Source organism: Opisthocomus hoazin, chromosome Z (assembly GCF_030867145.1).
Source record: "Opisthocomus hoazin isolate bOpiHoa1 chromosome Z, bOpiHoa1.hap1, whole genome shotgun sequence".
Lineage (NCBI taxonomy): Eukaryota > Metazoa > Chordata > Aves > Opisthocomiformes > Opisthocomidae > Opisthocomus > Opisthocomus hoazin.
In genome coordinates this window covers 76,194,815-76,211,076 of record NC_134454.1, presented here as the reverse complement: position 1 = coordinate 76,211,076, position 16,262 = coordinate 76,194,815, and the positions used below count along the sequence as shown (strand labels likewise).

The 16,262-nt window shown below is 35.5% G+C and overlaps 1 protein-coding gene across 4 annotated transcripts in view; it reads right to left on the bottom strand.

Moving 5' to 3' along the window:
- Positions 1–16,262, bottom strand: part of CPLANE1 (ciliogenesis and planar polarity effector complex subunit 1) — a 60,322-nt gene that overhangs the window by 24,133 nt on the left and 19,927 nt on the right. For 3 of the 4 annotated variants that reach the window (XM_075410666.1, XM_075410667.1, XM_075410668.1), the window contains exons 17-31: positions 15,199–15,427; positions 14,825–14,958; positions 12,973–13,190; positions 12,494–12,658; positions 11,268–11,406; positions 10,758–10,867; positions 9,417–9,578; positions 9,148–9,256; positions 8,476–8,785; positions 7,077–8,010; positions 5,713–5,876; positions 4,605–4,741; positions 3,941–4,023; positions 2,667–2,749; positions 1,190–1,258 (exon numbers count right to left, since the gene is read on the bottom strand). In XM_075410666.1, the coding sequence (XP_075266781.1) occupies positions 1,190–1,258; positions 2,667–2,749; positions 3,941–4,023; positions 4,605–4,741; positions 5,713–5,876; positions 7,077–8,010; positions 8,476–8,785; positions 9,148–9,256; positions 9,417–9,578; positions 10,758–10,867; positions 11,268–11,406; positions 12,494–12,658; positions 12,973–13,190; positions 14,825–14,958; positions 15,199–15,427 (3,046 nt within the window). The remainder of the gene's footprint in view (positions 1–1,189; positions 1,259–2,666; positions 2,750–3,940; positions 4,024–4,604; positions 4,742–5,712; positions 5,877–7,076; positions 8,011–8,475; positions 8,786–9,147; positions 9,257–9,416; positions 9,579–10,757; positions 10,868–11,267; positions 11,407–12,493; positions 12,659–12,972; positions 13,191–14,824; positions 14,959–15,198; positions 15,428–16,262) is intronic. The other variant, XM_075410669.1, reaches the window with a different exon arrangement.

The following is a 16,262-nucleotide window of genomic DNA, read 5'->3' as shown; positions in this document are numbered from 1 at the left end:
AGAGGGCCTGGCTAGTCATAAAACCAAACAACTGATGGAAAATGGAGAAGGACATTATTAGCTGAAATAAGAAAGATGGCAGATTCACTTTCACTTAAACAACTAAATGTGTCTACATATTTGGAATTAAAAACCAGTATCAAAATTTCAGATCAGATAACAATTAAAATAACATGCACCAGATGATACAATATATTGAATTTTCTCACAGACATAATTAGATCTTTCAGTAGGTAGTCTATTAAGTAGATGAAGTCCTTACATGAAGAACAAAGGGTTAGGATTTACATTAAGTTATAAGGAAGCTAAGGACTTTACCTACATCAACAGAAATTGATCTAAAAGACATTTCTTATTTCAGAAAAATGCTGACATTGCTACAGGTACAGGCAACCTTTGGAGGATTTTCACAACTGAACAGGATGGTCTCCAAGCACATTAATAAACAGAAGCATAAAGCAATGCCTGATAATATTGAAAAGGTTTCGGATATGTAATAGCTGTGAAGGGGCACAGGAAATCTTCTGGAGGACAATTAGAATGTGTAAGCATGGTCTGAAACCATGGAAGTTTCAGAAAAGATTTTTTTGAAAAAGCTAGCATGAAAAACAAAGAAGGAAACGAGACTAGACATACATGAAAATGGAATCCAAAGGATGCATAGTTCAGATCTTCCTCTAAACAGAGAACTCTTAGAGGACTGTTCTAGAAGTGAAAGCCTGAAATTGACTTTTACCAATTCCAGCATTCTCCCTCTTTATAGAAATACTGTGTATGCATTTATGCGTATCTAGCAGTTGCTGTAGAACATGTACATTTCAATAATTGTATGAAAACATGAATATAAGATTATGATGTTATTGTTTAGGTGTTTTATGTAACAATGTATCTTTTATAGTAAATAATTCTGTCCGGAACCAAAAAGTACCACCTCTCTTGAAATATAGTAGCTCTGAATTAAAATGTTTGATTCATGTCATATTCTGGACAACATGTAACAGTGTATGATCCTCAAGGATTACAGTACAAAAAGGTTTCAGGAAAGGCTACTTACTGCTAGAGTTTGCAGATACAATATACTATACCTGCAAATATTTTGTAACCAAATCTACACATCATGTTACTTCAGACTGAAAATTTAATAGATAGTCCATTTTTTATTGTATCAAACATTATAGGTTTGTCTTACCTGGGAACTTCTGCATCTTGTTCCAAAGAGAACGAGTGAGAAATGGTGCTAGTAATAACCTCAGTCATGCTACAAAGAAAGAAAAAATGAGTATTGTAAATACTGTAATAAATTGTTATGCTTTTTCTTTTCATTTTATATTCATTTATATACAGGTATGTGTGTCTATATACATATATCTATATAACACCTCCTGAAAAACTATTTTAATTAGTATGAGATAAAAATACCTGAAAGCCACCTGATCAGAGCTATACTGATCTATATGGCATCAATTACTGCACTACACTGCAATCTGAGCTGGCAAATATTGACATTCATGCTTTGTCTCCCTAGCAATCAGAAACTGACTCAAACAAAAGCGCTGAAAAGATTCTGGCTATTCAACACAAACAGCAGGCAAAAAGAGGTTGATCTGAGTTGAAAAAGAACAGCCAGCATTAAGAAATCCTTGAGGGGCATCTTATGTGCAGTTATTTTTGTCTCTTTCAAAATAAAAATATATTAGTTCAAAATGGTAGAGATTCTAAGCCTTTCTAAAATTAAGCCATTTAAAAGTGTTTCACAAACATTATATATACACAGGAATATTTATTTACATGCTATCACCATTAATAAAATGTTGTAAGTATTAAGACATTCAGGCACAATGTATCCAGAGGAAAAGGTTTCACTACTCCAAAATTGGTGGATTCAAGAAGAAATCTAATTGAAGTAACAGAAATAAGTTGGTATTTTCCTGTCATTAAAACAAATTAAAAATCCCAAAAGACCAAGATTCCTCATGGTAAACAGAATATAGTTTCTTCCCTTGAAAAAAAATCAGAGAAATCAAACTAAGCAGTAACGTATTCAAATGGATGATGTGACAACCAGGTTTATGGACTGTTTCTATATTTTTATATACATTGTATTATAAATGTAGAGATATTTTAAAACATGATATTTCAAAAAGATCAAAAAAATGTCCTAAGTTGTGTAAAACACCTCCCTCCCTCTTTCAGGAACTAACAAGCTTATCACCCATATCCATTTTTATCTCACCTTCTGCTTCCTAGGCACCAACCTCTCTTTCTTCTATGCTGTGCAACAAATTAACTGCTAAAACTTCCTAGAATAACTGCTGTCCGCCTGTACTTAGCCTGAAGATACTACTCCTATTTCAGGTCTGGAGAAGGAATTGTGTATCTGAAAGCTTTTCCAGTTATTCTCTATCTTTTTCCAAGATACAAAATACACCTTCTCATAAGCCATGCTTCTTTTATTTAATCATTACTAAAATCGCCACTCATGTGGCACTTTGTATATGTAAAATGCCTGTACATGTGAAGAAGAATATGACTGAAATTTTGTTTCAAACTATGAGTTTGCTGCTATAACCAACAGCAAGAACCCACTGAGACTCCACTGCATACTGTAATTAATAAACTACTTCAGATGTTTACGCAAAGTTAAAAGAGAAATTAAAACAACTCACGCATTCTGTTCAGCCTTTCCTTCCCTTGTTTTTTCCGCATTTTGATCTTCCTGGGGACTATCCACATCTGAAATGGAGACCTGCTGGAATATAAAAAGATACATCTGAACTTATAAATGTTTATATCCCCCTTCTGCTTCAATAAACTATTATTTTATTAGCCTAAGGCAACAATATTTTTGATTAATCAGCACTTGAAAAAATATGACTCACAAACAACTAAAGTTACATACTTATAAGAGGACATCTACAGATCAGAAATAATGAGATACCCTAATGATTCATCTGAGTATTCTTCTTTTTAAGTCATTGTTATGAGTTTTTATTTTCAAATTCATATCCATATAGTACCCTGGAAATATACTCTGCTAACTGCGCACCTCTTAGGTAAAGATGAAAATGTGGAAACAACCCTATTGTACATAAACTATCTACAAACTAAGAAATTCAAACAATTTGCAGGATTTTACACATGCCACAGATTCACTATAGTAAAATGCATTGTACAACTGAAGACCACATACATTTATTGTTTCTAATCTCATTAACAGCACTGAATCTAGAGCACTACAGGCAAGTAAACTGGTGGCACTGCAATTCACATTTCCGCATAATAGCCCTTAGCCAATTTAAAAGAAAGGAGACTTATGACCAAAGATGGTGTATGAAAAATCAAGGGTTGTCTGCAGATACAGACTGATTTTTCAGACAGGAGCTAAATAAATACATTTATATATATAACTAAAAAACAAGCAAGCATGCAAACAAGCAGTAGTGTCTTTAGTTAATCACCCTGTGACAACTTCAGAGACAGCACACATTATTAAAGAAAAAAAAATTTGCTAACGCAGCTTTCTAGTATAAAAAAATACACATAAAAAATCTGATCTATTAACGAGACCATCTTTTATATTTAATTTACCTGCTTTTGCATATACGTGTGCATACATAATCTTGTATATTTATACGTAGTATAATACATTATATAGATTTAATGCAATTTTATACATATAATTACATATATTGTATATACAGGCATACACACATTCAGTTTTAGAAACAACTGAAAACTGATTCAAAGTGCTCACAGCAGATCTCGCTCTACTACTGTTTAATTACTTGTGACTTATTATTGATTTAAGCAGGGAAAAAAAAAAAAATCACCAATCCTAAACACTTAGGTCCTCAATTTCTTAAGCAGATGAAGGAATTCAGGGTATTTTGAAAAGAGTATTCACAATAATTTGATGCTTCTATGCCAGACGGTAACTTGCCTTTCCTCTTTGACATTCTACAGGTTTGATCTTGATAGAGGTACTGCAGCTCTTTGGAGTTTCATATGGCTCCTCAAAGAACTCTACAAAATAAACACAGTTACTTTAAATCAGAAAACTACACAACTCACTGTTCTGTGATATCTGTCAACTGGTCACATCAGCCCACTTTCTCCCTAGCGAGGAGAAAGGGGTTAAGAGATGACTCAGTAAATTCAAAATTTGTGTTACTATTAGTGATGATGCATACACTTAAAAATTAAAAAAAAAAAAAAGCAGCAGCTTATTTTCATGGTAGGAATAAGATAAACTTGAACCATGCATACTCAGCTCTTACAATTTTCAAATCATATTTTACACAGTTTTATGAATATTTTTGGAATTAAAGTAACTGAGAGAACAAAATATGTTAATACATGTTGTCCTATGTCTACGGCAAAAAGAAGTTACATAAGTAGAAAACTGATCAGAAAGTCTTGAGAAAGCAATCATACAAAAATTAGTTATAACATAAAATGGATACAATAATAATTTCAACATAACAATGAAAACTTATTTCCATTTTTTGATTAAGTAAATAGAGGGACATACAGTCTTATTCAGGCAAAACTCCTACTGTTTTATATGTCAGACCATAGCAGAAGGATATAACATAAAAACAAACCTTCTTTTTCTGAGATTACATCTAACTCCTCCTGAACAAATGGTCCCACTTCATTAAGATCTTCAGTCATTCGAGGTACAGAGTAAGTCCCATGACTAATTTCCTTCTTATCAAAATATTTTGACTTTGTAGGCATTCTGGTAATTGGAATTACAAAAGGTAATTAACAATAAAAATAATAAAAGAATTGTTTGAGTATGCTGTTCCTCTCAAATTGCATAATTGTGAAATAAACACTGCTGTGATACAATCAATGTTCATACAGTTTTTCTCTCTGAATATCACTTAAACCAAGATTAATATTATTTTTTGGTATAGCCGTGACCTTTCAGTGACATTAATGGTACAGTCTCTCACATGAGCTGTTTCCCAGAAAAATGCAATCAACACATATGATCTACCAAAAATGTAAGGCATAAACTGCACCATGACTTCAAAATCTATTTAAGATTACATTTATCTCCCTCACGGAAACTTCCTTTATGAATAAAACAAATTCTTATCAAAGACACCACACAATAATGTCTCTGAATACTAATACCAAAGATCCTCTGTTTCTACAGTGCAACAGCAGATGAAGAGCAACGCCACAAAGGACTTCAGGTTAAGGGATCTCAATCTTCAGAACCGTGTAAGACAATAACAAATAAAATATTTACTGCCTTTTCCAAAAATTTTTCTGACATGCAGACATATGAGCACAGCTAGATTACAGATCCAAGGAAAAAGAAATTATGTTGTGAACTCTCATCTCACCATAAAGCAAATTACACTAAAGAGAGCAGAAGTTATCCAGATTTGTTGAGAAGACCACGATATCAATTATATTAGAAATCTAGATTCCATTTCCATATCACTAAGTGATATAATAAACAACTATGTACAATTCACTTCATATGCAACAGCTACACTCTTTTCTACCTAGATACACATCTGCTGATGGAGAATATTTAATCCGTTTCATGCAGCTGTAAACAATATGTATGAGTTGGACTTAACACTCAAAATTAAACATGTATATAACACATAACAACAGTAGAACTCTTCATACCAACATGCTGAGGAGTTACAACGAACTAGAGTTCTTAGGTTAAAAAAAAATAATTACCCAAAATCAGTTTCACAAAGATCATCATAGGCTTGTACTCTCTGGACATCAGAAGAAGGACTGGACAGTATGCAAGAGCCTTCATCCATACTGCTTGCTTTCTCTGTCTTAGACTGGGCTTCCGATAGAGGTGCAAATTCTTTCAGATATTGATTATCCGGACTCTATTAATAATAATAATAATAATGATAATGAAGATGCACTAGTTAAGAAAAAGATACCCGATACTTTACAAAAAAACCAATGATGTCATATAGTATGTTTATGCTTAACTCCATATCCTTTTCCCTAATATAGAGCTGAGAAATTCTGGATTTATAGTTGCCTGTGGAAGCTGAGTTTTAACTTTTTTTGCACGAAGTGAAGAAGTAGTCCTCTGAATTTCCAAAAGGAACGTAAGAGAGATTTGTCAGCATCAACTGAACATCAATTGTCAAAGATGCTATGTGACAATTAAATACACTCTGCACAAAGATATACAGCAAGACTTGGCCTTCATCATGTATAATACAAAACTCCAAAATTATCACCAAAGACGGTATGAGAGGCAAACAGTCATACATAATCATGTGGTTAGATGCACGCACAAAATTTTAGCAGCAAGTTGTAAGGAAAATACAGGTGGCACTTGCCGGAAAACAAAATACAAACCAAAACCAAGACAAAATCTCTTTCGATCTGGGAGAAAAGCCTTCTCAAAAAAAACCCCACAATGCTCTCCCCTCAAAGCCTTCCATGTAGTGTTAATTAAAGAACGTACATAATCCAGTTGTCTCTAAACATAAAATAAAGCAATTCTCATCAGGTTCTTCTGGAAAATCTATTCTTTTATATTAACACACATTCTCCTACTCTGTGTAATAGCGCTAGATAGAAATTCAAAATTCACTCTTCAGCAATCTTTAACAAGTTTAAATACACCAATCAGACTGTATCTGCACTGTTCTCAAAAGACAAATGAATCTAAATTCAAATCTCACCAGAGAAACTATTTCTTCACTTTTTCTCTTGTTTTTCCACACTCTATCTCCAATACTGGGTTTCTTAAAAGATGATGTCTAAAACTAGACACAGTGGCCAACCTTGTAGGAATTTGTTCAAATAATGTGGTATCTAGATAAATCAGATTTTAAACAGGACTTCCAAAGAGAACTTTAATATCCAGCCAAGGTCTTCGTATAGACAGAATTCCAGTATTCCTGGAATGTATCACTTTTCCTAGCAATCCTGAAAGGAAAGGCTATTAATCAATATTTCAGGTTTTACTGAGAACAGAACTATAAAGTAACAGATGTGTGTGATTTTCTTTACTGGCATAACTAACCCACACATTTCATTTACACTTACCCTATCCTCTTTCTTACCTTAATTCTTCTGTTCTTTTCTCGTGATCCATCTCTGTATAACTGTTCTAGTATCCACAAAGAACTAAGGACAGCAGCTGCTGATGTTTTCACATGGATCATTGGCAGAATGTCTTCTAATGAACTTTGTTCACAGGAACCACAGAGCAGTCTTTTATCAGACCACCTGATCATCCACTCAAGCAATTTTGCAATACTGCTCAATTTACCCGTCAGTTCCATAGCAAGTTCCTCTCCTGGTACAGTATCAACAGCATCAACAGTTTTGTAAATGTATTTAGAGATTGCCTGAGTTTGAAGGCTAGAGAAAGTACGGTTAGGAAAGGTCTGGCTTGCTGGTGCAACAGTGACTCCTTGATTGTCACTCTGAGGTCTGTAAATTGACTTGTGTTTTAAACCAAATAATCCTTCATTAAACTCTTTCATTAGGTTACGCACAGAAGGTTCTGCTGTCTGTGCGAGGGACGGTACAATGGTTGGATTTTCCAAAATATTTTGATTTTCGTTACAGATAGACACTGTTTCAGGATCACAAGATGCCAGGGTGACAGTATAACAAGATCCTGCTCTAAACACACTTTGGTTTCTAGTTTTGCCTTGTCGACGTTTTAGTGTTGTATGAACATCAAAAAAGAGAGAGTTTAATTCATGCTCTCGAAGCAGTCCAGAAAAGCTAGTAAGAAACGGAACTCCAAGGTCACTGTACTTTATCAGGTCTCTCTCAAGAACATAACTCAAGAAGAGTTCTAAAAAAATAACATATTCATCATCATCACGTTCAAATTCCCATGCACCAACCACAGGCAAATTACATTGATTGTGAGTGTCTTTTTCATACACTTTGTCCTTATGTTTTGCTTTCCAGTTAATAGGTTTTATCTTGCACATGGTGTTTTTGCTATCTATTTCTCCCAGTCTCTGATGTTTGTTATCCCTGTAAGACAACAAACATATGTACCGTTAACGCTAAAATCTAATTTAAGAAGCATTACATTAAAAAAAACACATAAATGCAACACTAGGTCCTTTTCTTCCTCTACTGTTAAAAACAGAAAACTAACAACCCCAAATTTACAGTAATATGATGTTGACGTGGCAAATCAATCAAGTGCAAAATACATAGTTTTTATATAGACAGCAACTCAGCAGTATCATGTATGAACACGGCCATAGCTGATAATCATTTACACTTCAATAACATATTAGTCACATAGTAACTGATGTAACATTGGCAGTTCTAAGATTTGGTAAATTTGTAATTCTTCATTTGATAAATAACCCAAAGAGACAATTATTCTGTTTGGTGAAAAGATTACTTGTACAGTAAGAGATGACTTATTTTTTCCTTTCTTTTTTTTTTGATTTAAATAGAAAACTTTCTCCTGCAATTTTTTCATACCTTTGGAGCGAAGGTGTTTGAGCTCTCATTTCTTCAGCAACCAAAGGATCAGAAAGTGTATCTGCTGTGTCAGCATCACTATACCCCTGAGTATTCTCAAGATCAGTAAGTGTGCTTCTGCTTAGACTAGTGCCTAGTGAGAATCTGTCGTAACAGTGTTCCTGATAATCTGCTGCATCTTCTTCTGCTGGCTCCCAAATATTAACTTCTATGGGGCCTATATTCCTTATTACACGTTTTAAGGCCTTCATTCTCACTTTTTCGGTAGTCTGTATAACAACAGACATCAGTTCTTCACTTTCAGGACCTACTGAAAGAAAGAAAACCAAGAAATTTCACATGCAAACTTCTCAGTTTTCAATTATTCTCTCAAATTGAGACACAGGTGAGCTTCGAATCGTCATAGATTATAACCATCCAGAAATACCAACAGAAACTGTGATAAAGTGAAGAAATACTATCACCTTGGAAGTCATGATATGCTGTTATCAGTAAAGACATATCAGAAAGAAGCTACAGAATTTGCCACGAAAGTCTCTCAAAGTTTTCTAACTGAAAACTATAATAATTGTTTTACATGGGGTATGAAAGAAGGTATTATCACAAGTTAACTGATAAGTAGGGTAAAAAAGAAAGTTTGTTTAACATTTCCTGACGAAGGATGCACATTACCTTGAACAATACTCTGTCTGAACCGCTGCTGAAGTCCATGATATTTATCTCTTAGTGGAACTCTTATATCTTCCGGATTAGGAAATGCTTTTATGAAAATCTCTGCCACCTGCACAAAATAAAGTATCCTTTAAAGTAGCTAATAGACAAGTAAAGTATAACCTCCAACACAACTTACACCACTAGAAAGTCTAACCTGTAGCTTTTACAAGGAAAAGAAACATTTGTGATATCTGTATTGCTTTTGTTCTAGCTTTAATGTCTTTTACCTTTTTCACTGGGGGCAACTCTCCAAGCAGACTCAGAATTACATCTTGAACTAATTCTTCAATATTCATGAACCTGCAGAAAGGAAGCATTCGACAAGCCCACTCCACTGTGTTCAGACAATGCTCAACTGTGGAGGCATCATGTTCATTCTTCTTCAGATCCTACAGAAAAAAAAACACCTTATTATAAAGACATTAATTGATACGAACAATGTATTTCAGCTAAATTATTCATTCACTGCAAATTGCAATGATTCTTCCCTAGACAACAGAAAATAAAAATCTTTAACTTAACTGCTGGACATAGCAGTATACAATGCTAGGAGACAAAACAAGCTTGTAATGGACCATAACTTCTATGAAAAAAAAAAGTAAGTTTTTTTTAAACCAGCTTAGTAAACAATTCCATTAACACTCTGGTGAAGAGTCTGTTTGCAGTCATTTGACTAGAACTCGAGGATTTGACTAGAATAGTTGTAAGTGACAAAATACCATGAACTACCAGGTGAAGTAAATAATTTTACTGTGACTTTAATTGATCATAAACTCTTTTCTGGGAGCAAGTTACTTAAGCCAGTCAAGAAGCTTTTAAGATGGATCAGTTTATTTTGAAACAGTCAGTGGCTTCTATCTCATTTGTCACTGTTGCACAAAGTGCAGATAAATCAGAATATTCTAGTATTTGACATGGTGCCATCCTGTGTATTTGAAGCCTGATTTTTCTGGTGAAGAGAAACATTGGACTTGTTTCAAAAAGGAAGCAAACTTTGCTAAGGACAGCTGAGTTGCTACACTAGATAGGACAAAAATCAACCTCCATACTGTTACAGAATATATGACAAATATCATGCTAGTAGTTTCTTTCTTTTTCTTCCTTGACCTCTGACATCAATTGATGAGGGTATTAGTAGAGAAAACATGATTAAATTTTAATATTTTTCATTATTCTTTTTGAAATCCATGTATATCAAAAAAACATTTTTCGTCATGTTAAATACACTTTGATCAGGAAACAACCCAAATCTCTTAATCTAACAAAAAAAAAAAGTAGTAAACATTCAGGTAGACAACAAATGTATAAACTATTGCTCTTCTGGCAGTATCTCTAATTATCCGAGTTAAATATCAAGCAAAATCCCAACAGAAATATTATTAGAAAGATGCAGTTCACACAGACAACATTGTTCTGTAGCATCAAAGACTGCACATTATAGCTCTGTGCCAATTTTGTCTTACTAAGCAAACAGAAGTTCTCACCAAAATGTACAGCAGACCTTTAGAGTTCTTCTTATAGCTTTATGCATTTAAAATGTATCTTTATTATATTAGTAAAATAATTACCTTACAATTGGTAATATTTTCCCTTGCAGTTTGATACCTCCTACAGTTGTCAGATAATCTTTCACGAACATGAAACATCCAACACAATGCACATAGCTCTCTGAACCAACCTATGACACAAATGTGCAATATAGTGAGATTCCATTCAAATAAATGAAATAAAACAGCTTGAGATTTTTAGCTAGAAGAATTAACATATCTTAACTGTAGTTAAAAAAAAAAATTACTCATTCTCGAGTTTTCAGTAGTGCTCTGCAGCTAGAGCTCTTAGTCCTACTTAAGTGTTCATGTTCCTTCACAGCTGTTAGATCTATAACACACACAACAATCCAGAACAGCAACTTTCAGGTTAAGAGTTCCGACAACTAACATAAAAGCTGGAAAGCGAACGTGTTCCTGCACACATTGCAGTATACTATCTCAAGCTAGTAAGAGTTTCCTTGCACTTGTGGATTCTCACTTGTGTTCTTTTTCTCAGTTCTAAATTTTTCTATTTTACTGCATACAGACCTAAAATTTTACAGGTAATATCATCAAACTGATGGTCTCCAGAAGATGTAGATCTATAGAAAACAGTGCGGAAATTGGAGTAACGATGCAAAGTCTCTGGGAATGGACTTAGCAAAGGAAGAGATCCTTTCATTCGAATCTATAGATAGTAAAAATAAAGAAATAAATAAACAATCAAAATAGAAATAAAAATCTGATAAAGTTTAGTATGTATCACTACTAAATGTACAGCCTCTTAGTTATTAGCAGAATAGTGCTAAGTTCAGTAGAATTCCCTTAAGCTTGCTTTCCACTGTCTTCAAATTAGTACTCTCAAAATTCATTTAAAGGAATATGTTTAGTATGTGCTATGGCACAAAAAGAAGCTTTTGTTTGCATGGCACTCTTGATTACCATGAAATACAAGAGCAATGAAGTGGAAGCAGAACCAAGATCACAATCAAGAAACCAGTTTAATCCAACATAGTCCAGGCTGCTGTTAACCAAGGCAGACTAGTTTTCCCTCGTGTTTCAGCTGGTACTTCTGACGGCCTCCCTGTGCCAGCATTAAGCATGTGACCATGCAATGAGCAAACAGAAGGAAATATCTGTCAGTCAGACCAGTTCCTGATCTGGATCACTGCATGAATTCTGTTGCAGGAAGGTTGAGGGATGGCAGACAGTCACACACACCACCCCCCCCCCTTCTGTAGCAAGTCAACCTTCTTTGAGTGGCTCTGCAACAATGACCTACGAAAAGCCTGAGTTTGCACAAAATTTTTTAACTGATGTATTCCAAACTTGGTTCTGTGCAACCAAAATGAACATAAGTAGAACGAGATCTAGTAAGTCCTGTGCACTAAGATCCTCACTTCACCTGAAGTGAGCATCACATTCTGTGTTACATACTCTATCCTAAGCGATCTAGAACACAATTCCATTTAACAGCTACAACTCCCAATCAAAATCAGCCCGTTTCTTTCAAACAGAGAAAGAAATTAGTTTGTACATTACCATGTGGGTACAGAAAGACATGCAGGAGACACTTTATGAAGTATGTACCCTGAATCTTTAAGTTCTGGTTTCCTAAAAGAACTGAGCATCGAGTGTAAAACTAGCAGACAACATGTAAAAAACATGACATCAACGTCCAGATGAGACTGACTGCTTCTGCATTGCAACTGCAAGCTTATCAGCAGTATTTACAACTGATAATCAAGTTACAAAAAAATAAGTTAAATGCTTACTTTTTGCATAACTTTTCTTGCCCGTTTCAGTTGTGCAGTATACCACTGTGCTGCAGGGCAGGAACAACGAGCACTCCGGAAGAGCAAGATAATTCGCTGGAGAACTCCTGACACTTTCTGACGACTTTGTCTCTCAATTTTTAAAAGAATATCACTGCAGTCTTCCTGAAAAATACAAATTCCAAAACAAAAACAAGCCCCCAAATTAGAAAGGACACGCACAATAAGGAATCTGACCTAAACGTTGTTTCTGCTCATAAGAATGCTGCCCTTTTTCTTTAGAGCATAAACCCTTTATGGAAAAAACACAAAGATACACATACTTGCTTATCACTATAGTGCTACTTAAGTAAATGAATGGACATGAAAAAGCCAGACAGAAAAATGACCTGAAAGGAAACAGAATAAAGGTCATGATTATTTCATAAATACGTTCAAACAAAGACTCAAGAAACTTCTAGTAAGCATGCATTGCTTACTTCACTGAGGGAAGCTGGCTGAGGACAGTATAATGGTGGTGCTGGAAGATAAAGCCCTTCTGGAACCAAGCCATACAATTTTCTGCCAAGATCCTTGGCAGAATCCATCAAAAGCTGAAATGTCTCTGAGACAATATCAGCATCTGCCATAACAGCTGCTTTCAGTAGTTCCTGTACTGAATTATAAAGAACATTTGCATCTTCCTCTTCAATAGGATCTATAAAATATTAAGCACAGAAAACAATAAATTACTCATTACGTGGTCTTCGTTCTGAAATTATGAGGCTACGTTATCAGAATCTGCATTTGTCTATTACAATGTATACACTGCATCTACTTGCTTTATGCTAAGATCTCTCACATTTGAAAATAGTTTTCAATTACTAATTTTAGTTTTTGCCACATTAAAGGGGAAGCTATTGCCCTTCTAGATAGAGAACTGAACTTTTCAGCCCTGAATTTGCTTGGCATAAAATTCTGGCAAATCATTCTCACCAAGCAGGCCTAAACTAGGTGTACTGTTGACTACAACAACACTTTTATCAGTGAGTATGATGAGCAAGGAAAGGGAAATATATTTGATTGATCTGTTTTACATATTATTACATTTTCCCTCATCTAGAAGCAGCAGGACCTTTAATACACATCATACAATTGTTTCCTGAAAATCATATAATATTATACCGTTTTACTTCCATTCTACTTGTCCTGCTTGTCTTGAAATATGTGGCGGGATTACCTCTCTACTGTACCTTTTATCTTGACAGGTCTTACTGTCAAGAAGGACGCAGGGAAAGAGCTTTTTGGGACTGCATAAGGCTCATTATGGGATCTTTAGGAAAGGAACCAAAGGTACAGCATGGAGTTGTGGCAGCCTTGCCTCCGTTGGGCTCTGCCAGCACATGTCTATTTTTCTGGGTGACGGATGCTCTGTTCTGCGCGTCTATCTATAGGATTTTAAGTGCCAGCAAATGGAGTGGGACCACAGGTCACCAAGCCTTTAGTGTCTGGGATGCCAGCAACTGCAGAGACCAGAGTTACAGCAGATCACTAATCCGTGTGTGTGTAGACAGTGTGTGCATGCAGGGAAGTGGGTATTTGTGAGTGGATACCAGAAAATGGAGTGGGCCTGGGACTTTGGGGGCTCATACATGCAGACACCAGCAACCTGGGAGACTCAGTTACTGGACCTAAGCCCAGCTACTGGAAGGATCCACATTGTACCCACAAGTACATGTATGCAGACCTTCATCCTGACCCCCAGAAGAGGGAAATGGGATAGGATTGTTGGTGCTGTTTGAGCAAGTGCTGAGCATGTCTGTAGGTTGATCTGTGTGGCCAGCTGCATAGAGGTGTTGTGTAAGTATGTTTGTGTATGTGTCCATGGGGAATACAGTCTCAAACTTCCCAGCTGTTGGACCTGGTGGGACGAAGCTGTCAGGCTACAAGACACCACCCCCTCCCCCTTAACAGAAAGGAAAGGCAAAAATTAAACACTCTCATGTAACTACTTCTAAGTATGATGGTACTTTCCATACTGTTACTACTTTTGCGTTTGCTTCAGGGATTTTTTTTTTTTTTGATGAAGTGTCAGTTTTCTTCCAGACTGAAGTCAGTACCAAACACAGTCAAAGAAGGTTTCAGCTGATATGCATGCAGAAGACAAGATCAACAGTACAGTCCATTTTCAGAAGAACCAAAGCCAAAACCCAAACCCCGATGAAATTAAAGTATTTGAATACATTACAACAGTAACGCAAACACTGGAGAATATGAGGTAATTATTTCTTTTAAGACAGCATGAAACACAGCATATGCAGTGAAGTAACAATTATTTATAATTTTACGTACCTGTAAACTGCTTGTATTTAATCCATCCTGATGTTTCAGAAGTAACTGGCTGTCCTAACAAAGATTGCAACTTTTCCTGAAAAGTCTGCATTGGCGATAAGCTTAGCGGCAGGTGACACTCTGTGTTTTTCAGTCTGAAAGTGTAACAAGAAACTGCTCATTAATAACATAGTAAAACCCACAGATAATCTAATGAAACTCTGTTACATGAATATATAAGACAAAATAACTCATCTTAACACATCAGGTCTTACACCTACCAGGAGTCTAGGAATATGAATTTCTGAGGCAAACTATACGCTTTCTCACAATAAGCTTCATGCAAAAGAAGTTGACAACAAAATACAGCACACTAATTCCAAGCTCAAGTTTACCTTGAGAATTCATCAGAGTTCTGACAGTACAGCTGGTAGGCCACACCGATTGAAACAGACAGTTTCCAGTCCCCAAGTCTGTGTGTTAACCACACAGCCTCTGGAATGAGTCCACCAACAAGTAACAAATCAAGAGCATATTCAGCTGTCCACACAGATGAAAGGTTCTGGTCCCTGACAGCTCTGGTAACCAAACAGTGTTGCAGTGGAATAATACGAGGAGATAAGTCTGTGACAGAAAGAACACATTTTAAAGTTTAAATAAATCCACATGCTATCAGATGAATAATCTAGAATCTCTATGTTCAGATTGCTTTTGGATTCATTTCAGCGTACAATTGCTCTTTATTGTATGAGAGGCACACTATGGGGTTTATCCGCAGCAGGCAGATGCAGCTCGTGCTATGACACAATAGTGAGGTCAGAGTAGGCTATTTTTCTGCTTAATAATGTGGGATATGCAAGCATGTGCAAAACGTATGGGTTGTTCTTAAAGACTGTTACATATGGTTAGGATATTCCAGAGGGTACACCCAAGATAAATGCAAATTCTGAGAGCGTTCCTAGTGTACCCATGTTCTGTGTACTCACTGTGCTGCAGTGCTAGAGCAGTACTAGAGCAGAACATTATTTTAAGAGAGTCTATCAGGACAAACTGAAGACACATCTAGTATCTCCTTGTTTCTTGAGGCTGAGATTTGTTTTTCAAGTTTTACTTCCTGGTTTTCCTGGAGAGGTGCTGATCAACATTAACTCTTAGTCATTTCCTTCTCTTGCAGTTTTTGTTTACTGTTGAAGCAATGACATTATTTAGGGAAATACTGCCACTAATCCAGCTTGTACAATGCAATTTTTCCAAGATTGGCTCACTATGTACATAGATCTTTGACTAATTCAAGTATTGAAATCAAGGTCTTCTTTGGTAGACCTTATCTGGAAAGTTGTCTGATTAAAATATCCAAAAGACCATGAAGAAATATATACCAGGGCATCTTGTAGTACAGAAACATTAAAAATAGTCAGTGTATTCAAATACATTGCAGAAAATCTAATTAATCAAAATA